Source organism: Zonotrichia albicollis, chromosome 8 (genome assembly GCF_047830755.1).
Source record: "Zonotrichia albicollis isolate bZonAlb1 chromosome 8, bZonAlb1.hap1, whole genome shotgun sequence".
NCBI classification, from domain to species: Eukaryota; Metazoa; Chordata; class Aves; order Passeriformes; family Passerellidae; genus Zonotrichia; species Zonotrichia albicollis.
This window is the reverse complement of record NC_133826.1, coordinates 24,169,658-24,197,287: the sequence shown is the minus strand read 5'-3', so window position 1 is coordinate 24,197,287 and position 27,630 is coordinate 24,169,658. Positions and strand designations below refer to the sequence as shown.

Here is a 27,630-nt window from a genome sequence, read left to right as displayed (position 1 = left end):
ACTCCCTGGTGCTTCATGGATCCCTGTGCTCCCAGCTCATCATCCAGAGTCATCATCATTAAATCTTGCTGTGCTCTGGGGCAGTCACCAGGAAAGAGGCACGCTGCAAAAAATCCTGGGATTGCTGAGGGCCTGCTGCTCCTGCTGTTTACAGGGCATGGAGAGGGGCACTGAGCCAGCCTGGAGTTTGTGGCAGGGCACAGTTCCCTGTGGATCCCAGCTCTGCTGGATCCTGGCAGGGAGACCTAATTCAGAAGAACCAAACCTCTGAATGCAAGGGAAGAAATCAGTGTTAACTGAGGGTGGAAGGGGCTGGGAGGGGGCACAGGTGAAGTGGAACTGTCAGTAATTAAACAAGAGAGACAACAAGGCCCAAGGCTGGGCTTGGGCTGGGCAGCAGCTCCTCAGTTTCCCTCCCATTGCTTGGGGCAGGCTCCAAGGAGGAAAAACAGCACCACTCAAAGGGCTCTGGACAAAGGAAAATGCACTTCGAGGAACAAGGTTGATTGCAAAACCCCTCCACCACCATTCTCTCCAAGATCCCAAAATATGACATGGAGCTCAGGAAATACTGCATCAGCCTCCTGAAGATTGGGGCTCAAATCCCTTCCCTGGCATTTTGAGAGGAACCTTGAAATCCCATTTACAGCCCAGCATACCAGATAGGAGCAAGTTCTCCTTCCCTTCCCAGCCTCCTTTCTCCACACTGCTGAATGTATTTGAGCAGAGCAAAGCAATGGGGAGGTAGAGCTCCAAGGAGAGATGCACTTCCAGCCAGAGTAACCTGCTTGTATTATCACAGACCTTCAGCTGCCACATATATTTAGACTTCTAATAAAATCTGCCAGTGTTTTGCAAAGGTGGAAGAATCCCAGAATCCCAGGAGATTTTGCAAAGGTGGAAGAATTCCAAACCTCCTGCCCACCCCAGTGCCCCCCAGCCCACCCAGGCCTTCCCAAATATTGCCATCTACAGCTCCAGCAGGGAGGCTTTGACTCATCCCCAAGTCTGAAGCACCTGCTCCTGGCTGGAATACGAGCACAGGCAAGATGGGAATTGCTTCTCCTCTCTCCCAAAATGTCCAGCGAAGCGCAGGTCTCCAGTGCCAGCAGCAGCAGCAAGGAAAATGTTAAATAAAAGAATTATTAAAACTAAGAGGTGGCTGAAGGAAAGACCACAATGTGTCTAACACAGTGTTTGTGTGGGACATTTACACACAAGATGTTCCAGAACAACAGACCCAACCCCATCACTCCTGCACGACTGTGAAAGCTTTTCCGAAGTGCTTTGCAGAGAAGGGTTTGTGGGACCAAGCCCCAGGACTCTTTATTAATTAAAGTGTTTTAAATAATTGAAATGCACAATCTCTCAGCTCTCCCAAGCGTAGTCACCTGCTCAAGAGCTGGCATAAATTATGGAAAAAAATCATATCCAGGAGGAGAGAGGCATCACCTTGAAGAATTCATCCCAAAACCCAACAGCTCTGTAGCACTCAGAGATGCCACAGCCCCAGGACAGCCCCGGGATGGGAGGGAGGCAGAGAAACTTTGTCTCCAGGGGGGTCAGGATACTTGGGAGGGGCTGCCTGGCCAATGCAGCTGCTGAAATGAGCAAGGATTTAGGGAGATCAGAGCTGGCTGGTGGCTTTTGACCACTAAAAGGAAACAGCTGAATACACCATAGAGAGCCCTGACACTGAGCTCTTGTGGGGAAAGCTGCTGAAGCTCTTGGGTTGTCTGAATCCTGGAACAGCAACCACTGGGCTCAGGCTGAGGCAGCAGGGGAGCCTGCAGAGCTCAGAAAGAGCTTCTACCTTTACAAACAGGCTGGTTTGCAGCCTCACAAACCTTTACAAACAGGGTGGTTTGCAGCCTCATTTCAAACCTTCACAAACAGGGTGGTTTGCAGCCTCAGAGCTGCTGCAGCTGGATGGGCTCGCAGGAACAACTGCCAGGTCTGTCCCCACTGCTCATCCCCAAAATCCAGAGGTAAATCCAGTGCAGGGATGGCAGCAGAGGGAGCTGGGGGTTTCTGGAGATATTCCAGGTACAATACTGGTGGGGAATGAAATCTTCTGATATGGACTGTCCAGCCCCACTCAGAGCCCACATTCAGGGAAACCTCTTTAGTCAGGAAACTCAGCAATAACTCAGAGATCTGCAGAGGCCACAGGTGAGCTTTGAGGGACTCAGACCCTTTAGAGGGATCTGATTTTCAGAAAGCCCAGTGAAAAATGGCCAATATTTGGGCTGAGTGCCCCACTCGTGTTAGCCACACCCCAGGAGATGCTGTTAATGCACCCTCAGTCTGGTTCACACCCATCCCACAAATGAAATCAACACAGTGACAGCAAACTACACTGGCAAAGCTTCTCCACTGGCTGCAGTGCAAACCCTGGCCCACATGGCATCAAAGCTGGAAGAAATATCAGCACAGGTAACAATCTTCTTTGAAATAATAAATACAAAAGCTGTATTTTTTCCTTTTTTTTTTTAACTCATGACAGCATTTGTTAAAAATATTACATCTGCTTTTGAGAAGGTCATATCCTCTCCATTTAATATGGAAAAATAAACTCTACAGGACACACAACACATCCCCCCCAGTTGGCACAGAGCTGCTTTAAGAGATCAGATCCACAGGACACATCAAGGCAGAGGAGAGGCTTGGTCTTCCTTGTCCCCAGACTCTTAAAACATCGTGTTGTAGGAATGGTAAAAGACAAGAATACATAAAAACAGTAAAATGTTTATTTTCTTAGAAAAAAAGAGATTCAAAATGATTGTGATCACACTCCCATTCGTGCTCAGCAAAGCCAATACTGCAAGCTTAGTCCTTGATTAAGATACCTTTTAAATGAAACTTTTTTTCCTCTTAAAATACAAGTTCCTGCTCCTGTATCACTTCCAGTATTTCAGTGATAACATGCTTTTAATGGATAGTAGTTTCTCAGCTTCTTCCCAGCTGAGAAACAAGGCCTGCCATGGCAAAAACATCCCATCTCCAAAGCTTGGAATCACCAGCACTAACAAGCACTCTGGCCCCAACACGGACGGACACACAGCTCAGGGGTGTTTCTTAGATGCTTGGATGGTCACTTATGGAAGCTTGGTATAACACTACCTCATCTGATAGAAAACAGGCCAGAAGCCTCAATAAAATCAACAACGTCTTTTGGATTAACTTTTAAGGATTTGCTGCGTATCTGGACACAGAAAAAAGTGAGAAGTTGCAACAAGTTTTAACTAGCAGCAACAAAAACAGTTCCTTACGAGTTCTTAGCAATATTCCTCATGTGTTCATTAGGAAACACTGTAACTGAATGGAGCATATAATGTGGAAATGGTCTTCTTCTGTTTATGGAGTGCTGTTCACTCGAGCAGACGTCCCAAAGGTTGTATCCAGAAGGCTGGGTTGGATCTATTTACACTGGAGGCGCTCCGGGGCTCGGGCAGAGCTGGCACTATGTGACATCCTCCTCCTCTGAACAGTAGTCACGACCCTGCAGGGACAAAGGCCAGGCAGTTGGTACTTGGAGAAGCACACAGCAATAAATCCAGGCAACACTTGCTCAGAGCAGTGCTCTGAACCTGGGGGTTTAAATTCAGAGCTGGGCAGAAACCTCAGACACAGGGAATTGGCAGGAAACCAGGAGAGGAGACACTTCCCTTTCTGTCACTATTAATCTCATAAACATCATCCCCCACATAGTGAATTCCAGGGGGGGCTCCAACAAACTGATTTACAAACCAGCTTTATGCAAAGATCCACCTTGATGGACACAGTCCCGAGATTTGCTGTGAAAGGATAATCTCTGAGGCAAAAGCAACAAAGCACATAATCCTATGAGCAGCACAAGGCAGCTGCTGTGAACGAGAATCCCTCATCTGATAACCCCAGCAGAAGTTTAACCCCAGCGCAAAGATGCCATTGGTATTGAAATGAAGCTTGTCCTGCAGGGGATTCAGCCTAAGCTTCACCAAACATGGATTTCTTATCAGGCCAGCCATGTAATGCCTTCTATCCCATCCCAAACACAGGTGTGGAGCAGCATCTCTCTGGGCCTTTATTCCCTTTGGGATGGCCTGGAGCAGGCACATCCCATCCCATCCCATCCCATCCCTCCCTACCAGCTCCTGCAGAGCAGCAGGAAAGGAGCCACTGTCCCTGCTACCCTGCACAAAACCTGCTGGAGCTGAGCTGCTCAGCTCAGGCCACACAGGGCATCTTCCATCAAAGTGCTTCAAGTGCAGGACCCAACATCTGCACCTCTGGACCATTCCCCATTGCTCCTGGGTGCATCACCTGAGCACCTGGAGAAGGAGAGCCAGAAAGAAAAAAAAGGGAGGGTTGCTTGGTAGGAGTGATCGGCTGATTTGGGGCACACAGCTGGGCTGCACATCTGGAACAAAGGCTCCAAAATGTCTCCACATTCCCAGTGCCAGTGGTGGGACTGCAGAGCTGGCTTTGCTGGAGCCCAGACCCAGCAATGTGCAGGGCTCTGACAGCTCCCAGTGGCCCAGCACTGAGAGCAGAAGGGTTTTCTAAGTACAGTAAAATAACCCCCAAGAGACTCATCAGCCCAAACTCTAACTCAGCTATCACTGACCCAGAAAGAAAGGGGAAAAAAATTACATTTTTTGAACTAAAAGCTGTGACTCAAAAAGAAGGAACACTGAAATTCTTTGCAGTGAGGCTCAAATCTCTCAGTTTTCTCCAGGCCAGGGAGCACATTTGGATAAATCCAGGAGACTGAGCTGGTGGTGATGAAGGCTTTGTCCAAAACGCTTCAGAGCTGTGAAAGGCAGCAGCAGCGACTGAGGGCTGAGCTCAGAGCATCTCCAGGACATCCCTTCACTCAAGAGGGAGCCCCATGGCCCTGCACTCCTCACTGGAGGCCATCACTGCTATTAAAGCCTGGAGCAGACCCAAATCTGACAGAGGAAAAGCCATCCTGCACTTTCCCCTCCTACTCCTCCTGCTGTTCTCCTGCTCCTGGCTTTGCTCCCTGGCTGCCAAGGGCACCAGCTCTCAAATGGACACCAAGAACTGCTCCAAACCAAGGTGCTGAGCCAGCCCTGGCCATGGCACAGACACAGCAGCTCCCAGCAAGGCCTGGAGGCCACCAGGAGCTGGGCTGGTCCTTCCAGACACATCACATCCACCTGCACTCTGCTGGCATGGGGACACATCACACATACACCTTCTGGGGCCCGGCCAGCCCAGAGTGCAGTGAGTCCCAGTGGTGCCCAACAGAGCTTTGGTACAAATGTCACTCCCCAAATGCATTTCTGTCAGTAACAACAAGGTCAGCACTGCTCAGGGAGATCAGAGAAGGAATAAAGGGCCCTGTTGGCACAGCCCTCCCCACTGCACCAGAAATGCAAGACAAGGGCTGTGCCCTCGGTGCTCCTTGGGAGGGGCTGGCAGAGGGAAGGCAGCCTAAGCCACAATCCAGTGAAATACTCTCAAATGTCCATTTTTGGCCTGTGGGTTGTTTCAGAGGATGCCTCCCAGATGCTGGAGGAGATGATCCCTTGGTCACTGAGCGGCTGCAGTGCCTGAGATGGGCCTGGGAACACCTGATGGGAAATGGTCAGCTCAAAGCTGGCAGAAACCACCCTGCTCCAGTGGAAATGTTCCTGCTGGCTGCAGGGGCTGGACCAGGTGGCCTTTAAAGGTTCCTTCCAACCCAAACCTCTCTCTAATTCTACAATTCCATGGCTGGCTGTCAAATTCTGTCTGGGGGAGGAGGCTCCTGCATCCAGAGGGGCCAGAGGCACAGAGCAGATGGTTACTAAGGGAATGTATGGACTAAGTAAGTTGTGGGTTCAATGTGCATGGGCCATTCACTTCGAAGTTGGACTCAATGATTCTTGTGGGTCCCTTCCAATTCTGTGGTTTCTGAGAAGTTTTAATGATTGAAAGAGTAAATGAACTATGTTGGGGAAGATGAGAACTGTACTATGTGCCTCCAAGTCCAGCTAATCCCTGAGGAATCCCATCTCCCACCTTTGCAGTTTCAAAATACAACTGTCAGCTTCTGTGGATGTCCACAGAACACCAGGAGTGTTTCTAAATGAGTGAGTGAATTTAAGGTGAATTAAAAAGCAGCCTGACATTCCTTTCCTGCTGCCTGCACCCAAACCACAGGGGCTCATCCCCCTGTCTCCTCTTGCTGCCCCTCCTGATGCCCCTCAGGTATCAGGGGATGCTCATGTTATCCTTTAAGGGAATAAAAAAGAGAAGGAAAGAGGCCTTTTCCCCATTGTGTGGGTGACAGGCCAATAAACAACCTGGCTCAATGGCCCCTTGTGCCTGAGGAGTGGGCAGGCAGGGAGGGACAGGAGGGTGAGGATGGAGGGGATGCAGGGGAGGGAGAGAAGGAAGGGGAGGCAGAGGAGGCAGAGCTGGAGAGGGCCAGCATCAGCCCTGTCTCCTGGGGGCTGAGGGGCTGGGGACACAGTGCCCCCTCTGAGGGCCCACTCTGGGAACATTTTCACCAGGCTGGTTTTGTTTACAGCTCCCAGAAAGGACGGGAGGAAAATGCCGGGAGGCGGCACTAAATCACCGCGTACTCATTTCTGTCCCTTTCTCGTTTGGTTAGGGAAAAAATCAATGGAGTCATTAAGAGCAATCCACTTTGCTAATGAGTTTCAGCCTAATCACCGTGCCCTGGGTACTACGTGGGGCTGGCAGCCCTCTCCCAAGGGCACTCCCTTCCATCCATCCCACACAGGGAGCTGCTCTGTGCCCTCTCCCTACGCCATCAGTGACCAGGGACGCAGGAGCTGCTGCCAGCCATCCCTCCCACGGGATGGGTGCTCTCCCACCAGCTCCAGGTGAGTGCATTGGTGCAGAAATCCCTGCACATCCACCCCAACACAGTGCTGGTGCTCAAGACCAAGCTGACCCAGGAGAGAACCCAGGTCATTCATTCACTTGCCTGAATACCAACACAAATGGCCTGATGCCAGGACATGTTTCTATCTTCTGAATCAGAGCTGTTAGTTCAAAACCAGATTTATCCCACCACAGGAGTGCAGTGATTGTCCCAGTCTTGGCTGCAGCCAGTGGAGCCCATTTCTGCTCTGCTGGGCACAGCAGATCTCAGATTTATCCAGCAGAGTTCCCTTTATGAGGGCTGTTCAGTCACTCTCTGCCTCCTTCTCTGCTCTCCAAAGCCACATTTCTGTGCATTTCTGCCTTCACTCTCAGGTCAAGCAAATCACTTGTACTCCTGACCCACATCTTTCTGATTTACTCCAGGGAATGCTCTCCTCGAGCTTAATTGCTGCTATTACCTGTTGCTCATCCTCCACTGGAATATTTTTCTGTGATTTCAGGCTAATTTTCAATAAATGATGATAATGCAGCAGATGAGCTGCCTCCTTCCCACTGCCTGTCTCTGTTCCATCTCCCCCTGAACTCTGGATCACAGGTGCTTCTTGTCTCCCAAAGCAAAGCCTGTGACTGTTCCCAATAACCCCAGTGAGTGGGAAGCCCCAGGAGGACTCACTGCAGCTGCTGCCAGATGTTGGGAACATTTCTGAGCCTGCCCTGCCACCTCTCAGGGCCTTGTACTGCACACAGCTCCTTGGTGTTCCCTCTGCTCTCCTCTCCATGCTCTGCCACAGGTCAGAAAGTGTCTGGACAAGGTTTTTAGGAACATGGTGGGATTCTTGGGCTTGTCCTGTGAGCTGGACTCCATGGTCCCTGTGGGTCTCCGCCAGCTCAGGATATTCTAACTACAGCTACAGCAGTACAGTAACTTCAGCTTCTTGTGCTGTCCTCTGCTCTGCTCTCTCCAGCTGCTCCCATCTAACCTCTAACTCTGGCTTGGGAGTATTTTTACCTCAAATCCTCCTGTTTCTGAAAGGACTGGGCTGACTCCAGCAGAACCAATATCCAAGCCTACACTGGAGCCTGACTTCCACATTCCCAGCCAGTCCCACCCCAGCCCTCATCCCAGGATTTCCTCCTTCCTTCCAGCAATCCCTCTGAATGGCATTACCACCACCACAGGCAGCTCTGTATGTGCCAGCTCAGGCCCAGCTCCTGAAGCAGGGACAGACTCACTCAGAGACAGAGCAGATGTCCCCCTCTGAACGCCTCACAGTGTTTTGACACTGAATTTTGGTAGACAGAAGCTCTGTGCTTCATGACATTCTGTTTTTTACCTTCGGGTGACATGCAATTGCAGGAGGCAGTGCAGCTTTGTAGGGGCAGCCAGGAATGCACTGCTGGGGGCAGAAGCTCTCCAGACTGTTTCAAAAAGGCTTTTTTTGATCTCCAGGACTCACAAACACTTCCTGTGTGTAACAGCAGGCTGTGTTCTTTCCATTTCCCACCGTGGCTGCAGAGTTTTATTCCACACAATGGCTGTGCCAGCTCCAAGCCCCCTCCTGCCCAGTGCTCACACTTCAGAGCTGCTGCTGGGCACCTGGATTTGGTGACCCAGCACCCCTGGGGATCTCAGTGGAGATGAGGGTGTTTTTTTGCTCCTGACTGGAGTCTCCATCACAAATCCAACAGCCCTGGTACCCACGGGAACACCACAAGGGTTGGGACCTCATCAGGCAGCAGCCCCCACACCTCCACAGACCTTCCAGCTGATACAATCCTGCTCAGTGTCTGCTGCTGCCCTCCATCTCCCTGCAGAAGGCACTAAAAATGCTATTTAAGGATGAGACAAAGCCCCTCATATTTTCCAATCTTTTTTGGCATTTGTGACAACACTAAGAAAAAAACCGCGTTCTGAGCAAAGATGAATTAAAAACCCCAAAAGTTCTCCAATGAAAATTATTTCCTCAGGCACAGGAGGTCCCCAGGGAACACAAATCCCACATTCAGCTGCACATTAACTCCTGCCAATCCCATCAGCTGTCAGCAACTTGGTCTCTTTGACAGATAAACTGTGGATTTCCTCTGAACAGACAATCTCCTGATCCCCAGGATAAATTATCCCCAAGACAAATTAGCCCTGGAGATCACCTGGGAACAGCTCAAAGGGGATCCAAACAGCTCCAAACACAGGAGACAGGGTCAGCTGCACCTCAGTGTGGCAGCTGGGGAATGAGGGTGTTAGTGCCCTGACCTCAGGAACAAAAATTAACCAAAATTCATAATTAGGTACAGCCTGATGGCATTGTCTGGTCTGCAGATAAGACACATCTTTGGAAAACCCATTTTACTGGAGATTCTGTGCTCAACCTTCTGGAAGGTGATGATGTCCAGGAAAAGCAACCTGAATATTCATAGGGTGATGCATTTATTCAAAGGAGATATAGCTGTATTATGGATATGTAGAAACTCTCATTTTAAATGCATTAGGTTACATAAAATCTCACCCCTGTGAAACACTGGGTACAGAAATATTCTTCTCAGGAATCTATGAACTCCTCACTTTTACTCTTCCCCTTTTATGTCTTGTTTTTATAATTTTTATTTTTTAAGAGGAAAGTAACAAATGTGTTTCTTGGGACAAATACAAGATGCACCCACTGGAGCATTCTGACTCCTGGGACCAGGAGTGCTGGCAAAGAAGGCACAAGTTCAGAGCCATGCAAGCAAAAATTTCCTTCTACTCCACAACCCAACATGACAACTTAATAGAACACAACAGAAAAGAGCAGAAGAATAGACTAGACTAGACTAGAAGTATTTAATTTGGAGAGGACCTACAATCATCAACTGCCTGAGCACTTCAGGGCTGACCAGAAATTACAGCGTGCTGTTAAGGGCATTGCCCAAATGTCTCAAACACTGACAAGCCTGGGGCATCCAGCAGCTCTCTGGGAAGCCTGTCCCAGTGTCTGACTTCCCTTTCCATAAAGGAATCCAGTCTGAAATATCCAGTCTGAAACTGGGAGTACAAATTAGTACTCAGTGTACTGTACTCAGAACAAATTAGTTCCTCAGTGTACTGCTACTGAGGAAGCAAATATTTAATATAAAGTATTTAAACAAGATGCACAACTCCCAAACAGGCAGTGTGAAGAGTAAATTGGTGTGTGAACATCAGCTCCCCCATCTCCCTCCCTCATACTCCCAGGATGAGCTGTGCTCCAGCTCCTGCACTGCTGTCTCACAAAGGAGCCAAACGTGTCATTTAAAAGCTTTCTGAAACACAAAAGCTGCTCTCAGGACAGCTGAGATATGCAAAGAATTATTCATTCTCTTCTTCCAAACATCTCCAGCACCATTATTTCACTGGCACAGCCCTGGGGAACACTCACAGCCACACCACCCCTTGGAGCCAGTGGCTGTTTCGAGGAGATTCAGCAAGAATTCCTGGGCTATCCCAGCTACTACAGCATTAATACTCCAGTTGTGATGAAACATCAAATCAGCAATGATGTAAAACCCCACTTTTACCCAGCATGTATCTCCTGAACATCTGAGTTAGCCTGCCATGAATCCCAGACTGGTGACATTCCCCCAAAACAAAGGATTCTCTCAGAACCCCCTGCAAACTCTTCACCTTCCTGGTCCTCCTTGCACTTGAGCTATCTAACCAAGGAGCTGGAAGGGAAATCTTGGGCCAGACCCCTCCAAACCATGGAGGACACAGAGAGCTGCAGCAGGCAGGGCACTGTCCTCCCCATGCATCCTGAGGGACACTGGATGCTCACATTCCTGTGCCTTACCTTTTCAATTTTTTCATCAAGCATTCTGAAGAATTCTTGTTGGCTTTCAGAGATGTGCATGCTGGAAGGCAAAGGAACAATATCAATACCAGCAGCATTTATCCCATTATAGAACATTATAGAAGAGTGAGAGACCCCCCCCTCCTTCAGGACAGGAGGTTTTTCAGGACTGCCAACCTCGCCACCACAGAATGAGACACCCACAACATGAGGTTAAAGACTCTGTCCTCTTGTCCTGCCACTTATTATGGGGGAGAAGAGACTGACAACAGCTGTCCCCTCCTGTCAGGAGCTGTGCAGAGCCACAAGGTCCCCCCTGAGCCTCCTTTTCTCCAGGCTGAGCCCCTTCCCAGCTCCCTCAGCCCCTCCTGGTGCTCCAGACCCTTCAATTCTTCAGCACCAAGAGGCTCAGTGACATGATTTTGCATTAGTAAAGAGGGCTGGAAAAGCCCTCTCTTTTTTCATTGTCTATAAAATGCTGATGGTCACACAAGACCACAGGTCCTTCCCCATGGGGAACCTGCAAGCTAAAAACCCAGACAGGATGAGGAGACACAGAAAGGGTGAGGATGGATGGCAGGTGTTTATTTATGGGGCAGGTGTTTATGTTTTTTTGGGGTGTTTATCTATGCTAGGGGATGGTGAGAGCCTCCCTCCTGCAGGAAGGTGAGGCTGGAGCATCCTCTGGAGCAGCAGCAGGGAGGAGCACTGGGCCCCCAGGGAAATGTGCCAGGGACTCCATGTGCAGCACAAAAAGATGCAGAGAGGGGAGGATGGGGACCGGAGCCAGCGGTGACAATGATGCCAAATGGTCAGAAGGACACACAGCTCTTGGAGCCGTTCCCCAGCACACAAAGCTGGCTTGGCTTGCTGAATTCCCACCCATCCCCTCTTCCTCAGAGGGATCCTTTCAGCTGTAATGAGTTAATGCTCTCCCTGAGTGCCCAACAACGGGGCTGCACTTCCCCACAAAGCTCAGCATTGAGCCCTCCCTGCTATGGGCTGAACGTATACAAAGATCTGCTTATGTGGGACATAAATGGAGCTCAGTTCACACCAGGAGGGCTCAGAAATGGCATTAAAACCTAAAGCTGGTGATTCAGGAGCAGGAACAATTCACCTTTCAGTGGTTGAGGGAGTTCCTGTCCCCAGCTGTCTGCCTGTTCCTCAGGTTCCCACCTCCTCCTCAGATGGCAAGAGATGCTCTTTTTGGGACAGCTGACCCATCACCTACACATTCAGGTGCCTTGCAGAGGGATTTGAGGGCAGTGCAGCCCTTTCTGAGTAGGAAAGTGCTTGAAAAATAGTCTTGCCTTTACAACATCATAAATCCAGTTTCTAATAAAATGAGATAATACTGTCGTGACTCACCCCAGCCATAATTCATAAGAGAACTAAAAGAAGGCAGGGGAAAAAAAGGAGTATTGTATATGTATTTTCAGTCATATCCCTGAAAATTCCCACAGGATAATCCTACAGATCTGCTCCAGTGGAAGGTGTCCCTGTCCATGACAGGGAGGTTGGGTTAGCTGATTTTTCATGTGCCAACCCAAACCATTCTGAATGTTTGTGATTTGGCAGAGTAAAACTGGTCTGAAATAACCACTTCCATGTGATGCTTCAGGCTGCTGTCACTCCCTGAGCTATGAACCTGTCCCAGGGTACTTGGTGGCTGTGTTTGATCATTCAAGGTGTCAGGGAGTGAGTTTGGTGATGAAAAGAGAGAACAAGTGTCTGTGAGGTCAGAGCAGAGTGCAGGGGAAGGTGTGGCAGGTACCAGGACTAGGTGTGAAGAGGAAGGACCAACCCTTCTTCCTCTGCCAAAGACCCCCATAAAGCTACTGCTGGCTCCCTACATCCCCTGGTTTTAGAGTCCAGGGCTCTGGATGGAAAAATCTACATCCTCCTGCAGGGGGAAGAGCCCTCACAACCTTACTTTTCAGCTGACATCAAAATACAGCAAAAGAATTTATAATTTGGCACTTAGTCCATGTTTTGTTTAGAGGTAAAACCCATTGTACCAGAACAGTACCATAAGATCCATCTAATGATCTATCTATTAATTTCTGCTCTCCCAGCTGAGTGGATCTTTTCCACCTAATGCCACCCCACCCCGCAGTCAGAATTGTCATGGCTTTTAGATGATAAACCTTAAAATAAAAATTGTACATCAGAACAGCTGTTTGCTGACTTGGCAATTAGCAACTCAAACACATGCGGCCACTTTATTACTAAACAGAAATGCAGTGGTAGGTTGGGCAAACAGCAGAGTCTTGGGCAAACACTGGAGGATCTACCCAACAACCTTATGTTACATTCTGCACCTCTCTGGGAGTTTCCCTATTTTTGCAGGTCTCTGACAGAAATATTTATCTCTCTCAATGCAAGGTAAAAACCAGGCTTTTTGGTCAGTTCTGATTTCTGCAGGGATTTTCAAATTAGAGTTTTCTGAAGGAATGGAAGCCACAGCCCCATGCAATTCCTCTGCTGTGGATGTACCAAAAGATGACCCAATGAAAGAACAGCCCTTTTCTATCCCAGAGTAATTAACCTCATGTCAGAGCATCTTGAATACATCTCTGACCCTGCTGAGAAGGACTGAACCACAATAATGAAGCACAGCTTTGCTGAAGAGTGCTTCTACCTCCACCTCCCTACCATGAATTTCTTCGCAATTACATCCAAAGCACTTGGCTTTTCCCTTTCAAAAGAGGCTGAATTACACTGTCAGCTGATTAGGAAATAACTGAAGTTTCCAGACTTGAAACACTGTTCAAGGCACTTGAGAGGCAGCAAGTTTAGGTTAGTAAGTGGCCATAGGGCAGGGCACAAGGAACAGCATTTCACTGCTGTCCAAAACTCAAATCACAAACCTTTATCACTTGTTCTTCACACACCCGATATGCGGCTCTGTGTAACCAGTTATTCCTCAGCCAATTAGTGATTAAAATGTAACACTGAGTTAGAAATGAAATGAGTTACAGCTATCAATAACCAGCTCTGCCACAGGAGGCAAATATTTCATGTAACACTGACTGACCCCAGGCAGAGCATGGGCATGGAACTTGCCAACCGAGCAGCTACAGAACAAGTTCATTTTAACAACCTGACCATTCCCAGTCCCAAGCAGATCAGCTGCTAATCTACACCAGGAGCTAGTAAAAACCTCCCTGGGACTGACCCAGCTGTATTTAGGAACACTAGTGGATACAGAGAAGTTTTTCCTGTGTAAGTTGTATGGAAAGCTGAGAGATAACACAGGGTCTCCTCTTGGGCACAATAGGATGTATCTCACCTTTTTTCAAGTCCTGCATCTTTGCTGTGCAAAGGAGAGGATGCTTTCCCATCCTTGGGACACAGCTCTAGTACACAACTCAGCATTACTTTAGGGCTGCTGGGTCATCTGGTCTTTGCCTAGGCAGTAATTGTGAACCTCACAGACACTGCTTGTGTTTATCTGTATTTTGATTTAAACAACAAAAGTTGAACTTACTTTGCTCTGGGTTGATGTACTAATCCTGGGATCTCTTTATTAGATTTAAGTCTTGAATTTGAACTGGCACTTTTTTCCTGAAACACACAAAGAGCACACAACAGCATCAGTATTTATGAAGAACACAAAGGTGACAGGCATTTGTCATCAGGGTGTCACACTTGGCTGGGTCCAGGCTCAGCTGAATGAGAAAAGCTCAGCAAAAATGAAATTAAAGGTAACGCAAGAGATGAAATGACCCCAGGTGGGCAATTTTTAAACACCCTGGGCTCAGTGGCATGTGGAATTGCCTCTGGGTCACTGATGAAATCCAGGGATCAAACTCCAGGCTGGCCGGTAACTCTCCAGCGGTGCATGGAAAATGGGGGTGCTCATATAAATCAATACCAACAGCAGGCTCCAGCTCCCCCAGAGCAGGGCAGAGCACTGGGAAGGCAGTCCCAGAGCCAGCCAGCACCCCAGGCTGGCAGAGCAGAGTGGGAAACATCAGCAGCAAGGAATGTCTGCAGGAGGAAGCACAGGTCAGATGTGCTGGGAAAGAGCAGCAACTGCTCAGCCACGAAACTGGGCACAAGGGGCCCAAGGAAGCAAATCAGCTCTGGAGCTCCCAAAAATAAGGATGTGGGGGTGCTGGAGAGAGTCCAGGGAAGGCCACAGAGATGTGTCAAGTGCTGGAGCCCTTCTGCTGTGGAGCCAGTGCTGTGGAGCTGGGAGTGTTCACCTGGAGAAGGCTCCAGGGAGACCTCGAGCCCTTTCCAGTGCCTAAAGGGGCTCCAGGAGAGCTTGGGACAAGGGAGGGAGGGAAAAAGACAAGGGGGAATGGCTTCCCACTGCCAGAGGGCAGGGTCAGATGGTATACTGGAAAGGAATTCTGGCACAGGGTGCCCAGAGAAGCTGTGGCTGCCCCTGGATCCCTGGCAGTGCCCAAGGCCAGGGCTTGGAACAAACTGGGCTAATGGAAGGTGTCCCTGCCCATGGCAGGGGTGGCACTGGATGGGTTTAAGGTTCCAAACCAGTCTGTGTGTACAGACAAGAACACAACCCTGTCCTTTGCAGAGGACCAGAACCATTAAAAACATCTTTAAAAAGGCCTGGGAGGGGAGAGTTGAGAGGCAGCACTGCTTGGTAAGACCTCATCATCACGTCATGAGCTTCTGTAACCCAGAATTAGTGCAAACATCTATCTCTTATCTCCAAAATCCTTCAGAGGGATACAGCCCCTTCCAGATCTCCCCAGTGCCATGTGTTAGGGAAAGCTGCTGCTGAAGATGGGAGAGGTCTGAGTCAAATCTCAAAGCTCACCCTCTCCACAAATCCCTCTGAATTCCTTAGACGCGTCACACTCATGGCAATTTAAGAAACATAAACCCAAGAATCAGTGTTTTTGTGGGTAATTTTGGTGGTTTTATTTAGCCTTATTTAGTCTTTGAATGTCTGAATCACACAAGGTTTTGGAAAGGGCTACTAAATCACTGAATTAAAAAAAAAAAGGAGGCTGTCTAGCAGTTAATATTTTAATGAATAATTCTACAAGGGCTGTAAACATCAACTGCCTCAGCATATTTAACACTGTTTAATGCATATCTTCTAATCCTCCTAACCAGGGAACAGTGCCTTGCATGACAATAGCAGTGAGAGAGAAACAAGCCCTTCTTCCAGGCCCTAACAAGGGTGTCAGTGTTTGCTACCCCCCACCAGCCACTGCCTGCTCAGCATCCTGTGATATCACGCCAGAGCAGCAGAACAAAAAACAAAATCCCTTTTTTCAAAGCATCTTCCAATCTCAACAGGGCTGGGAGGGTGTGACATGTACACGTTGAGTGTGATGAACACGTGTGTGTACACAGACACACAACCCATAAGCTCATGTCTGACTCATGGCTGTCAGAGCAGAACAAAAAGAGAGGCATGGGTCTCATGGAGAAAAGAACAAAGCCATAAATCAGCTGAGCCCCAGCCTCCTGAGCCTTCATCCTCAGATCCACTCCATGGGATGGGAAGGGGAAGGGAAGACTCTGATCTACAGCTCCTGTGTTGGAAGCTGTGATAAATCAAGGCAGCACAAACTCAGCTTTCCATCTCTGCTCGTGGCTTGGTGTCAGTGCAGCTCCATCAGGAGCTGCACTCAGTCCAAATCCCACCCTAAAGAAACTTCTGGCACTTAGCAACAAATAGAAAGACACAAGAAAAGTATATGTTGCCTTCTCACTGTGGGTCCCAGAGCAATATTCAGAATATTAACTGACACACATGGGAAAAGAGAAATAAAATTCCTGTTTAGTTGACTTCAAGATTCCAGAGTTTACTCTTTCCCTCCTATTGCTCCTGTTAATTACCACACCTCAATTATCTATTACAATTCTCCTATTTAAGCAAAGAGTATGTTACCTTCTCCATCTGTTGCTCAGCAGGAAGAGACAGAAAAGGAAGAGTTAAGAGAAAAATAAAACCCAAGCAGGTCTCAAATTGGCTCATTGCTTTGTTTATAACTCTTATTTACAGCAGTGATATTTCATTACAGCACTGATCGAAATATTGGCTTGGATAAAAATAGATATTCAAAAATAATTCTTCCAAATGCAAACAAATGCAATATTTTTTACTCATAGCTCTGAAGACAAACTGACTCATCAGAAATTAATGGCTTGGCTTCTAATACTGAGCTAACAAAAACACCTTGAAGTGCTTTAATGCAGTCAGATTGTTCTTCCAGACTGACTTGACTTTGGCTGAAGGGTCACTTCTGGCAGTCCAACCTCATTTTCTCCCTTATTTAACATTAAGTAAGTTACCATTTTCTCCCTTATTTAACATTAAGTAAGTTACCATGCACCAAAAGAACCATAACTGGTTTTTGAGACCTAATCTATTGCAAACTGAAATGAATATGCAGAAGCTTGGTTTTAATCTAGCTCTGCTTATAAGGATTATTTACAATAAATGCAGCAAATATGCTGCCCCACACCACAGGCTTGAAAGGAAATCCCCCAGCATGCTGCATTTGTACAGAAGCAGTAGCAAAAAAGGAGAATAGTGGACATTTTATTCCACATTATTTTGCAATTAATCATTATCAAGGTAGGGCTGTCATCCAATCAAGGTGATTTCATGTGATAGATTTGTTAATTATTGTTAATTCCTCCATAAAGGATGCACCATCTCCAGGATTTCAGGGCACTAACAGATGGCAGTGACTCTGCTGCCAGATGCTATTAACACAGCAACAGCCACTACTGCCACTATAATTAAATATCTGTCAACATTTCCCTTGATGCCTCCCCTCTGATGAGCCCACTTCTAGAGACATGTGAACTTCATTTGAAGTATTTTGCTTTTCTTCATAAGGCTGCCACAGATTGACTCAGGTAAGCTGCTAACAATCCTTGTAAAATAATATTCCTGATTTATATCAAGATGACACTTTCCTTCAAAGGAGCCAACAGCACCTTTAGCTGCTTTCTGGACCTGAGCAAATCATCATTAAAGTCAGTTAGAGGAAAAATGAAGTATTTGTTTTCTCTTTATGCCATAAAATATTCTTTAAAATAATTGTTTTTGAAAAGGAGGAACCAAATGCATCAGTCAGAAATGGACTGAATGATGAGATGTTGAATTTCAATATGCCAGCCCAGCACTTTTTAACCTCACTCAGTCATGAGCACCAGGCTCAGGTAGTAATATCTCTCATGGGCTGTCGGCATCCATCAGGGTGAACAAGGGAGAAGCACTGACCCATGAGATTTACTCAAGTTTCCTAGTTTTATATGTACTTAAGGGCTCATTTTTTGTGCTATCCTTTGCCAGGAAGAGAGCCTCTCTTTTTTTCTCTACCTACCTGGAAGCAAAACCACCTGAAAACATTATTTAGGGTAACTTTATAATGAAGGGGCAAATCAAATATGGAAAAATCTTGGATATTAGTCAAAGGAGATTATTCTTGGATGCAATTTCATCAGAGGAATCACATTAGCCCTGCCAGAATGTGTACAGGCATCCAGTCCAGGAGGGTGTCAGAAACAGAATGCTTTATTAAATACTCCTGCTATGCCAGGTCAGTGTCTCCTCAGCCCAGCATGAAGGAGCTGCCCATGATGCCCCATCTCTGTCAGTATCCCCATCCTTGGAGATGTCTAAAAGCTGCCTGGACTTGCCCCTGGGCAGGAGGTTCTAGCTGGCCCTGCCTGAGTCACAGGGCTGGACCATGGACATCCAGAGATCTCTTCCAAACTCATCCAGCCTTTAGTTCCGTGATAAAGTATAATCAGAGATTGGAAAAACCCACTTTTGAGTAGGTTTGTTGAGTTTTATCCCCAAGCAGCAGTGGGGCAGACTGAGGCCATTCAAGCCTGCAGCAGCAGCCACAGTGCCTGGCATTAATTTTAGGAAAAAAACCCTGATTCTGCAAACCCAGCCAGCACCACGCAGTGAGTCTGCACTGACACAGGGAGTGCAACCCAGGCTTGGCAGGGAAAATTCCTGTGCTTTCATCAGGGATCCAAAACGTGTTCCAGAGGGCAGACCTCATCCTGAAACCAGCCACTCAATGGAGCTCCTCCTTCCCAGGGAAACTGCTGGGAAATTCTGCTGTAGGAACTCCAGCTCCTGGAATGCAATATGGAAAAGCAGGGTTCGTAAAGCCCAAAAAAACCCCAAACCTTTACTCAAAATGGGATAAAAACAGGTTAAAAAAAAGAGAAATGTGTAAATCCTGAGCAGCTTCCTGCAGCCCACCAAAAGGCCTCCATTGCTGTGAAGACAGGGAATGCTGCTTTCAGTGCTTATTTACCAGTCATGCAGAGGGGCACACACGGTGAGTGGGGCAGTAACACATTGATAATTCTTTTTAAATGCTTCTGAGATGTTACAAACTGTGAAGGGATTATTTTCAGAAGAACATCTAACACCCTCTTTACACTCAACTCAAGCTGCAAGAGCCCAAAAATCAGAAAAATCCAGCCAAAAACATAAAGTGAGGGGAAAAATAAAGAAGAAAACAAAGGAAGATGAAGGGAGAAGCTCAGCTCTGGAGTGAGTTGCAGGGCTTCTCCTGCAATACCTAAATATAGCTCACCCTCAGCCCAAGTCAGTGGCCTTTGAGCTTTGATGGAGGACATCATTGAAGGGCAGGAGATAAAAAAATGAGGGCAATTCCCAGCACTGAATGGTTTTCACAGAGCACGTATTTACTAAGTCTAATGGCTACAACTTTCTACGCATCCTCATCATCTTTTCTCCCAGGCAATATTAGAAAGTCTGGGCTAATTAGTTACAGTAATTCCAGTTAATTCTGTCGAGTAGCAGCCAAACACCAGAGCTTTGTGTGAAAAGCAGACATGGGAGCAGCAGCTGGCCTGATGACAGGGAATTAGGGCAGGTAAACAGAAGAAATTACAAATAAGGCACATAAATGATAAACAAGTCCTACCAATAAATCCTGCAGGGAAACTCTGCCCTGCACATTGCCATCCTGCTCCCTTTCAGGGCTCTGAGCTTCTATCAACCCACATGGGTGAATCCTTGGGGTTCTTTATAGCTTGGGACACCAAGGTCCAGAAAAATAAAATCTGGATTTCTATCTCAAAGTTCCTTTCTGCACACAGACTGATAAAACTCAAGGTGTCCCTTAGAGAAAACAAGAGGAGTAATCACTGGTGAAATGCCTCTGTTGTGAAATATGAGGATTATGCTGCCCTGACAATCAGGGTTTTCTGGTTCCTTCAGCCTGCACAGCACTCCGAAAGGTCAGCCAGGATAAGAAAATGAGCATAGCAGAGATAAATAAAGCCAGAACATTGCCTCCAAAGGTGCATGAAGTTTCAGGTCACATGGGAAATGGCCTTGCTCCTGCAAGGAGCCCTGCCCATCCATGTAATAACCCCAGAGAGCACGGGCAGGAAGCAGAGGAAGGGATACGTCTGCAGGACCGCTAGCCGGATGGGATTTGCAAAGTGAAGATGGGGAACATCCCCTCTCCTGGCAGGAGGCTGAAATCTGTCCCTCACTGCTGTATGCCCCAGGAATCCAGGTGGCAAGGTGCCTTAGAGCACGAAGAACAGTGGCATCAGAGGATATCCAAAATACTGCAAACAAAATGCAGGAAAGGCAGGAAGGCAAACTGCTCTCCAGCTCTCATTAATATACCTGATCTTCAATGGCTTGGGTACATCAGAATGGTTGAAACTTTATCTAGCAAATAAAAAACAGATAGAAAATATTTAATAATCCATTGCTGATGACGTGGAAGACCAGGCTGACTCTTGAGGAAACTTCAGAGAATATTTGGCAACAAAAAGTCCTTGGCAACCTTGCACTTCTGCAGCTATGTTACTCTTCTGGGTTGTAGAGCCACCCTAGATAACAAAACCTGGCTCAAAAATTAATCTTCTGCTTAATAATTTTCTGTGCCTATTCTGTCTCTCTGGCTCAAGCAGCTTTTATAGAAATACACTTATTTATAGTAAATGTAGATATTACTCATGCTCCCAGTTCTTCATGCGTGTCTCCTGAAGGCCTTTTTCCACCAAGTGCAGCAGCACAGAAAGAGCTGGCAATGAGCATGAAACAACAGGACTGGATAAAGTCTGTGAAACATTGACAGCCAGGGACAAATGGTGTGAGAGGGAGTTGGGGTGTCAGGGTATTCCTGCTCCATGAAGGCTCCTTGCTGGAAAGGCAGGAAGAGTTTTTTAAAGAGGTTTATGGCCTTCAAACCTATATGAGAGAACATAGCTGGAGAAAGGTGTGTGCCATGGTTGAATAGCTGGGTCTACATTTTCAGCAGCTGTAGTGAATTCTTAAGCTGCTTTTCTAGAGCCAAACTGGTCTTTTTCAGCCTGTTTTTGGAACATGCTCTACTTTAACCCTCTGTAAAATCAGTTTCCTGAGAGATGCCTTCTCATGCAAGAAAAGCCTCCTGAGATCTTCCTGTGCTGTCAAAACCAAACAGGACTGATGCAGATGCACACAGCTCCTCCCTCACTGCCTAAATACAACATCTGGGGTTACAATGTAGGATGGCCTCGTGGAAATGATGGTGACCACCTAACAGCCACACTGAGGAGGTGGTAAAAATAGCAGTTGGTTCCCCCCACCTGAAAACAAGAGCATGGTGATGGTGCTTCCTCTGGAGTTAGGGTGGTCACTGGCTTTGATCTGTCAACTGCAGGTTTGGGCTGACTATGCTTATTACATTTTTCTTATTACATCCAAGCAGTTCCATAAAGTGCACTGACATTAACCAAGTCTTAACAGGGAATTTAGTAGGATACATGTAAGATGGAGCAGCTCAGCTGTGAGGAAAGGCAGAGAGAATTGGGATTGTTCAGCCTGGAGAAGAGAAGCTTCAGAGTGACCTAACTGTGGCCCTCCAGTGCCTGAAGGAGACAAAGGAAAACATGGAGAGAAGAGTGTTTACAAGAAACTGAGTGCCAGGACAAGGGGAATGGCTTCCCACTGCCAGAGGGCAGGTTAGATTGGATATTGGGAAAGGACTGTTCCCTGTGAGGGTGGGCAGGCCCTGGCACAGGGTGCCCAGAGCAGCTGTGGCTGCCCCCGGATCCCTGGAAGTGTCCAAGGTCAGGCTGGACAGGGCTTGGAGCCACCTGGGACAGTGGAAGGTGTCCCTGCCCATGGCAGGGGTGGGAGCTTAAAGGTTCCTTCAACCCAAACCACTCTATGATCCTATGAAGATACTTTTCCCCATCCTGTTCTAACCTGGGATTTACAAAGACGGAACAAGGGAAATCAAAGACCAAGTCCTTCTGGGTTTGTTGCCTACGGTTAAGAGGAAAACTCGAATTAATTAATGATGTGATGCAAATGAAAAGACACTGTTACAACATAGGTAAGCAGAGTGAAATGGTAGCAAGAAATTAGGAATGATGTAACTCTGAGAAGTGAGATAACAGAAAACCAAGAGTGGTGCTACTCAGCAATACACATACATTAACTTCAGGAAGGGTTTGTGTGTTCCAAACCAGCAAGAATTCCCTACAATAAGCTCTCATTCTCCCAGCACTGTCCAAGGCTCTAATTTTGAGATTTTCAGTAATTGCAATTATGTAAATGCCATTGCTGGAACATATTTTCAATGTCTGTATTTTGCTCCTCTCAACGTCTATTTTATTTGCATTAATTCTGAAATTTGCACCAGGCATAAGATTTAAGACCCAAGAGAATGAATAACAGCTCTTGCTACATGGCAAATTCCAGCACGCCTGGGTAAAATGTGCATTTTAAAGGATGTAATAGTTGGAATATTATTAAGTATCACATATGTACTATGACACACACGAGAAACATTAGGACTGCAGGAGAAGCCTTACATCTGATCTGTGTATTTTGTACCACCTTCTCCTTGTTTTAGTTAGCAGCTACTTTTGAACAGCAGAAAGAACCATTATTTGTTTCAAAGACTACAGTGGCCTGCTCACTTACTGCATTTCCAATCCTCAGCTGTATAAGCATGGATTTTGCCTGGATTCTCCCAACCCATTTATCTGAGAGTAATACTGAGAAGAGAAATCATATACATCAGAATGGAAGACAATTATAAACGGTTTAAAAATTTTATAAGCCATTTAAATCAGTAATGGAGGCTGGGTTTTAAGTGTTTATCTCCTCTAAGTCTCCTTGGAAGAAGAGCAGATAAATAAGTGTAACTCTTAAGTGCTGGCAAAATGAGGCACCAATATATTGCAATGAGGATGCAGAAATATATCTCTGGTGCTCAGGGTGGTGCAGGTTAGATGATATCCAAACCAATACTGGGACAAGAACTAGCCTAAAATACATCTACAGGCCTGGAAATACTCCAGTCCCTCATTTAGGACATTAATGGTTAGATTCAATGATCCTAGAGGCCTTTTCCAACCTTAGCAATTCTATGATTCTTTCAACCTAAGATGACCTGTATTTCAGAGTCCCAAAATGACTGCATGCCTGTTACAGCCTTTAATACCCACTCTGCTTTTCCATCCTCTCATCTTCCGCATCCCCTCTTCCCAAAACCACTCCTTGTAGGTGGGAGAGGACATGGAGGAGACTCAAAATGAGCTCTGCCCTCCTCTTCCAGAAGGCAGCAAATCTTTCCTCCAGGAAAGGCTCAGAATGAGGTGCCAGCTCCCTTGGGAGTGATCAGCCATGGAAAAGGAGACACCATGCTGTGCAAGATCAGGCAGGAAGGGATGGATCCATCCTTCACCCACAGAATTTCAATGTCTCTCTTGATCAGAACATGAAATAGCACAGTGAAACCCTACAAGATCAGTCTCCTCAGATCTTCACCTGGTATCAACCATCACAAAAGTAAGATATTTCCAAATACCACCCAATTGCATCACCCCAGGGCATGGACCCAAACTACTTCAACAGATTTCTGTCTAACCTGTTCTCCAAACTCCCATCCCACAGGTTTTCCCAAGAGGCTGTCTTTCATTTCACCACTTCCCTGAAAGTTAAAACGTTTAACCTACTACCCAGCTTTAATCCTTGCCTGGTGCCTTCCTGCCTCTCTCATGGAGAAAATACGATTGTGGTGCCTTTTAAAGCAACCTTTCCTATACTGGATGACTCGTTTCCTTCTGTATTTTTAGGCTAAACAAATCAATTCCTTCCATCTTCCATTACAGCTTACGTTTGCTTAGTGTCCTATTCTTGTCATCCCCCTCTGGCTCTTCCCCATTTGCCCACATCTTTTCTACTGAGCACATTTCCAATTTCAGCCACATTATTTAAAGCCCCTCTGAAGTCAGGATGGATCACATGCATTGCTATATGTATTTTTTTTATTCCTGTTTTTAATTCATTACCTCAAACAAGCAAGGTTGACCTACAACAGATACAGGGTGCACCTGGAAACTATGCATTCATACTGAAAAAAAACTAAGGTAAAAGAATGTTGAGGGAGAAATTAGCTAAGCTCACCTTCTCTAATGGCTACAAAACATTTGTGGTACAGTGCTCAAGATGTCTCTCACACCAAAAAAGTTGGTGAGGATGGTCTGTCTTCCTGCCTCAATGCTTAAAATATTAAACAAAACAATTTGGTGCTAACAGAAATATCAGGAGGTAAAAAATCCACATATTCTATGACTCACAGATCATCAGGTCTCCTTAAAATTAACCAGAATCATATGTAACATGCAAAACAGGTGTTCTTAAATAATTCCAATTTTGCTATCTAAGCAAAACTGGCTTCCAAGTCTATAGTTGATTTCCAGCCATTTGCAGACACCAAGTTTTAACATAAGGTCTATTTTCTTTTTAAGTAAGGTGAGTGAAAAGATAAGCACCTCTAAAATTTAACAGGGTTGTGCCATCACAGGAATGTTGAAAAGGGATGGACCAGCATGTCCCAAACAAGAAAGCTCTCTGCCTGAGTCAGAAATTAATTCCAATGTATGGTCATAGCCATACTACTTACAATGAGGAGAAAACTAGAGTTTAGTATGGAGATATGGCCTCATTTTTCACTGCAATGTTGTACTATTAGCATTCAATTACTTCCCTACACTTAATTAACTCCTTGTTGAATCTTAATGTGATAATGAGAACTTTAATTCAAACCATATACCATGTCAATGCTATGATCCTAATAGCAAAAATAGATTTTATTTAAGTCGCCCAAGCCCCATAATTCCTCTTCCTTTTTATAACACTGTGATTCATACAAAAGCACAGCAGATGCATCAGAACAAGAATCTTTCCTGATTGCCACTAGAAAGATTAACAAAATCTATTTTGAAATCAAAATCAGTTGGCTCTGATTAATAGTTCTCACTTGTTCATCTAACTGCAAACTGAAGAGCAGCAGAGATGGTGATCGAGGCTCTCTGGAGACCCTGTATGTATGTTCAAGTACCTGGTTAGACCATTTATTCCGACAAAACTTTCACCTTTTGAACAACCCACAGCAGAGAGTCCATGATATGAATCCCTCTCTTGGCCCTTCCATGCCTCACACTTCATAAACACTCAAAACCAGACTAGAGACCTACCAAACCCGGAACATCAGGGTCCAGCAAGGAGCTCACTTGACCCTCCAGAAGGCTCTTCAACTCCATAAGAAACACCAACAAAAAACAGATCATGTAACTCTACAAAGATAACTGGAAACATCATGCTTGGCTCATAGCAGCCAAACCTAACAATCTGACAAATCCTAAACTTCCGAATCTGAAGGATTGCAAATGCAGAGAGATTTACAAATACAGAGGCACGAAATGTGTGAGGATCATGTGTTTCCCCCAGCAGTGAAAGGCAGAACTGCTCTAATTCCCTGACTGCTCAACAAGAGCACAGCCTTCCACATCACCAAGGCTTTGGGATGCAGTGGAGTATGTCCTTAACAAAACGTGCCTAAACTCACTGCTAACAGTTTTCCTGATGTGAACTTCAACACTTTGCTCCTGGATCTGCAAAGCACTCGAAGGCCCAAAGGTCCTTAAATGTCCCTAAACATGGAGGTGCCTAAATCCCCTGAAGGTCAATGGTGCACAGGCCCACTCGCTGCTCTCCTGAACCACGGCCTGCACGAGTCCTCCAGCATGTGCTGAAGAGTTACCTTGCAGGTATTAAACAGGATGATAAGAGGAATGACTCCATGCTGGAAGGACTGTTTAGAACAGCTGGGTAAGGCCTGCAGGGAGGGAAGGCTGAGGGGGAAGATGGGAGAACAACTCGCCCCAGGAACAGCATCCTGTGCCATGGGCAAAATTGCTGAAATAACCTTCAGCAGAGAAAGGAAGGGCGAGCAGCAGATGGGGATCACAAGATGAGGGCACATTTTATGATGTTTAAACTTCACTTAAACAACAGTGATCATCTGAGTGTAATGAGCAGAAGGAAATTTGTTCCTTTCAGCCAAGGCTCCTGTACTCCTTTTTTTCCAAATGAAGAGTCACACATGGCCTAAACTTACGGCTATAAAAAAGCAGGTGGTAACACTGCACTGTCCTAATTAAGTTCTAGGGTCATTAAATCCTTTCTGTTACCATGCACACAGGGCTTGCTGCTTTGCCTCAGCCATTGCAAGGCCTTGCTATGTGCTGCTCACCCGAGTTCCTGCCTCAAACCTGAGCTCCTGCACCCATGGACTCTCTTCTCCAGCCTTCCCATGCACCTTCCTGCTGCTTTGGCAGCATCAAGTGAGCAATCTGTGATCATGCAGTGCCAGACTGGGATGGTTCTCAGCCCTCTTTCCCATCCCCTCACTTCTGAAAGGGCACATCACACAGCTCACTCAGCAGCTGGGGTGCAGGGAATGCTCAGGATGTTGTCAAGGCTTATCTGGGAAGACAAGTGCTTAGATGATTAGCTAGTCTTTCCATAATCCTCAAATTCAGAGTTTAGTTTAAGCCCCAAATTCCTGGGGCTTAAAATTGCTTTCAATTAATTTTAATACCAGGCACATTGGGCCCTACAGCCAGCCCCATGGACACTCAGCACATACTCTCCTGAACTGACCAGAAACTCCGGCCAGCACTAATAACACAATATGTGTTCTGAGAATATTTTTCAATATCTAAAGGTATTTATTTTCCTCTCAGCAGGTCCCTCTCTCATGAAGAGTACAACTTCACAATCAGTTTGGAATCATGGAGTAGTTTGGGTTGGAAAGGACCTTAAAGCTCATTCTGTTCCAACCCTTGCCATGGGCAGGGACATCGTCCACTGTCTCAGACTGCTCCAAGCCCTGTCCTGGCCTTGGACACTTCCAGGGGTGGGGCAGCCACAATTCATGGCCATTTGACTGAGGTCTGACACTAAACAAAGAAGACTGCAGAGGAGATGCCATAGATGTATCAGGACTAAGTCCTTCATTTCAAACATTAAATAAGCTGGACTTCCCAAATGAATTTGGAAAGCAAATTCTGCAGCATAATTATCTTGCTGAAAGACAAAAGGATCTCTCAAAGCGTTGCTTAAAATTCTTTAACATCAAAGTGTAGCTTTAAACACTGTAGAGTTACTATTTATCACGAAAACCAGAGAACAGTGAATAATTTCAAGACAAGAAAACTAATAAAATAACTAGCAATATGATTTAATTCTACATGCAGTACTCTGCTTCTTGTTATATCTGGTCTCAGCTATCAGCCTAGTGTAAAAGCCAGCCAAGAATTCTTCAAGCCCTGCCAGGGCTACAAATACTAGCCAGAAATATTTGTCGTATCACAGCTCAGTTTCCAAAAAGTAAGATGCTGGACTTTTACAGCCAGAAAAATACAAGGCGCAAAGGACAATAAAAAATGGACTTACTTAATATTGTTGGAATGCATCAGATCAAACGAATCCAAGTACTCTTAATCCTGTAGGACTGCAGCATGACAAATACACTTCATTTAGATACTCAGCCCCCGTGAGTCAAAGCAGTCTGGAAGATTCAGCCCCACAATTGCTGGATGTTACTCAATTAGCGTGAGGCAATGATTTCCAGCCCTCAGCAACCGAGGCAGCCTCCTCCTCTGGAGAGCCAGACAGCTTTAC

The 27,630-nt window shown here is 46.3% G+C and overlaps 1 protein-coding gene across 2 annotated transcripts in view; it reads right to left on the bottom strand.

The window, feature by feature from the left end:
- Positions 1-2,728: 2,728 nt before the first annotated feature.
- The window catches only part of C8H1orf21 (chromosome 8 C1orf21 homolog), a 100,529-nt gene continuing 75,627 nt past the window's right edge, over positions 2,729-27,630 (bottom strand). For both annotated transcript variants that reach the window (XM_074546289.1, XM_005487044.4), the window contains exons 4-6: positions 14,143-14,219; positions 10,650-10,710; positions 2,729-3,502 (exon numbers count right to left, since the gene is read on the bottom strand). In XM_074546289.1, coding sequence (XP_074402390.1) covers positions 3,464-3,502; positions 10,650-10,710; positions 14,143-14,219 — 177 coding nt within the window. In that variant the 3' untranslated portion in view covers positions 2,729-3,463. The remainder of the gene's footprint in view (positions 3,503-10,649; positions 10,711-14,142; positions 14,220-27,630) is intronic.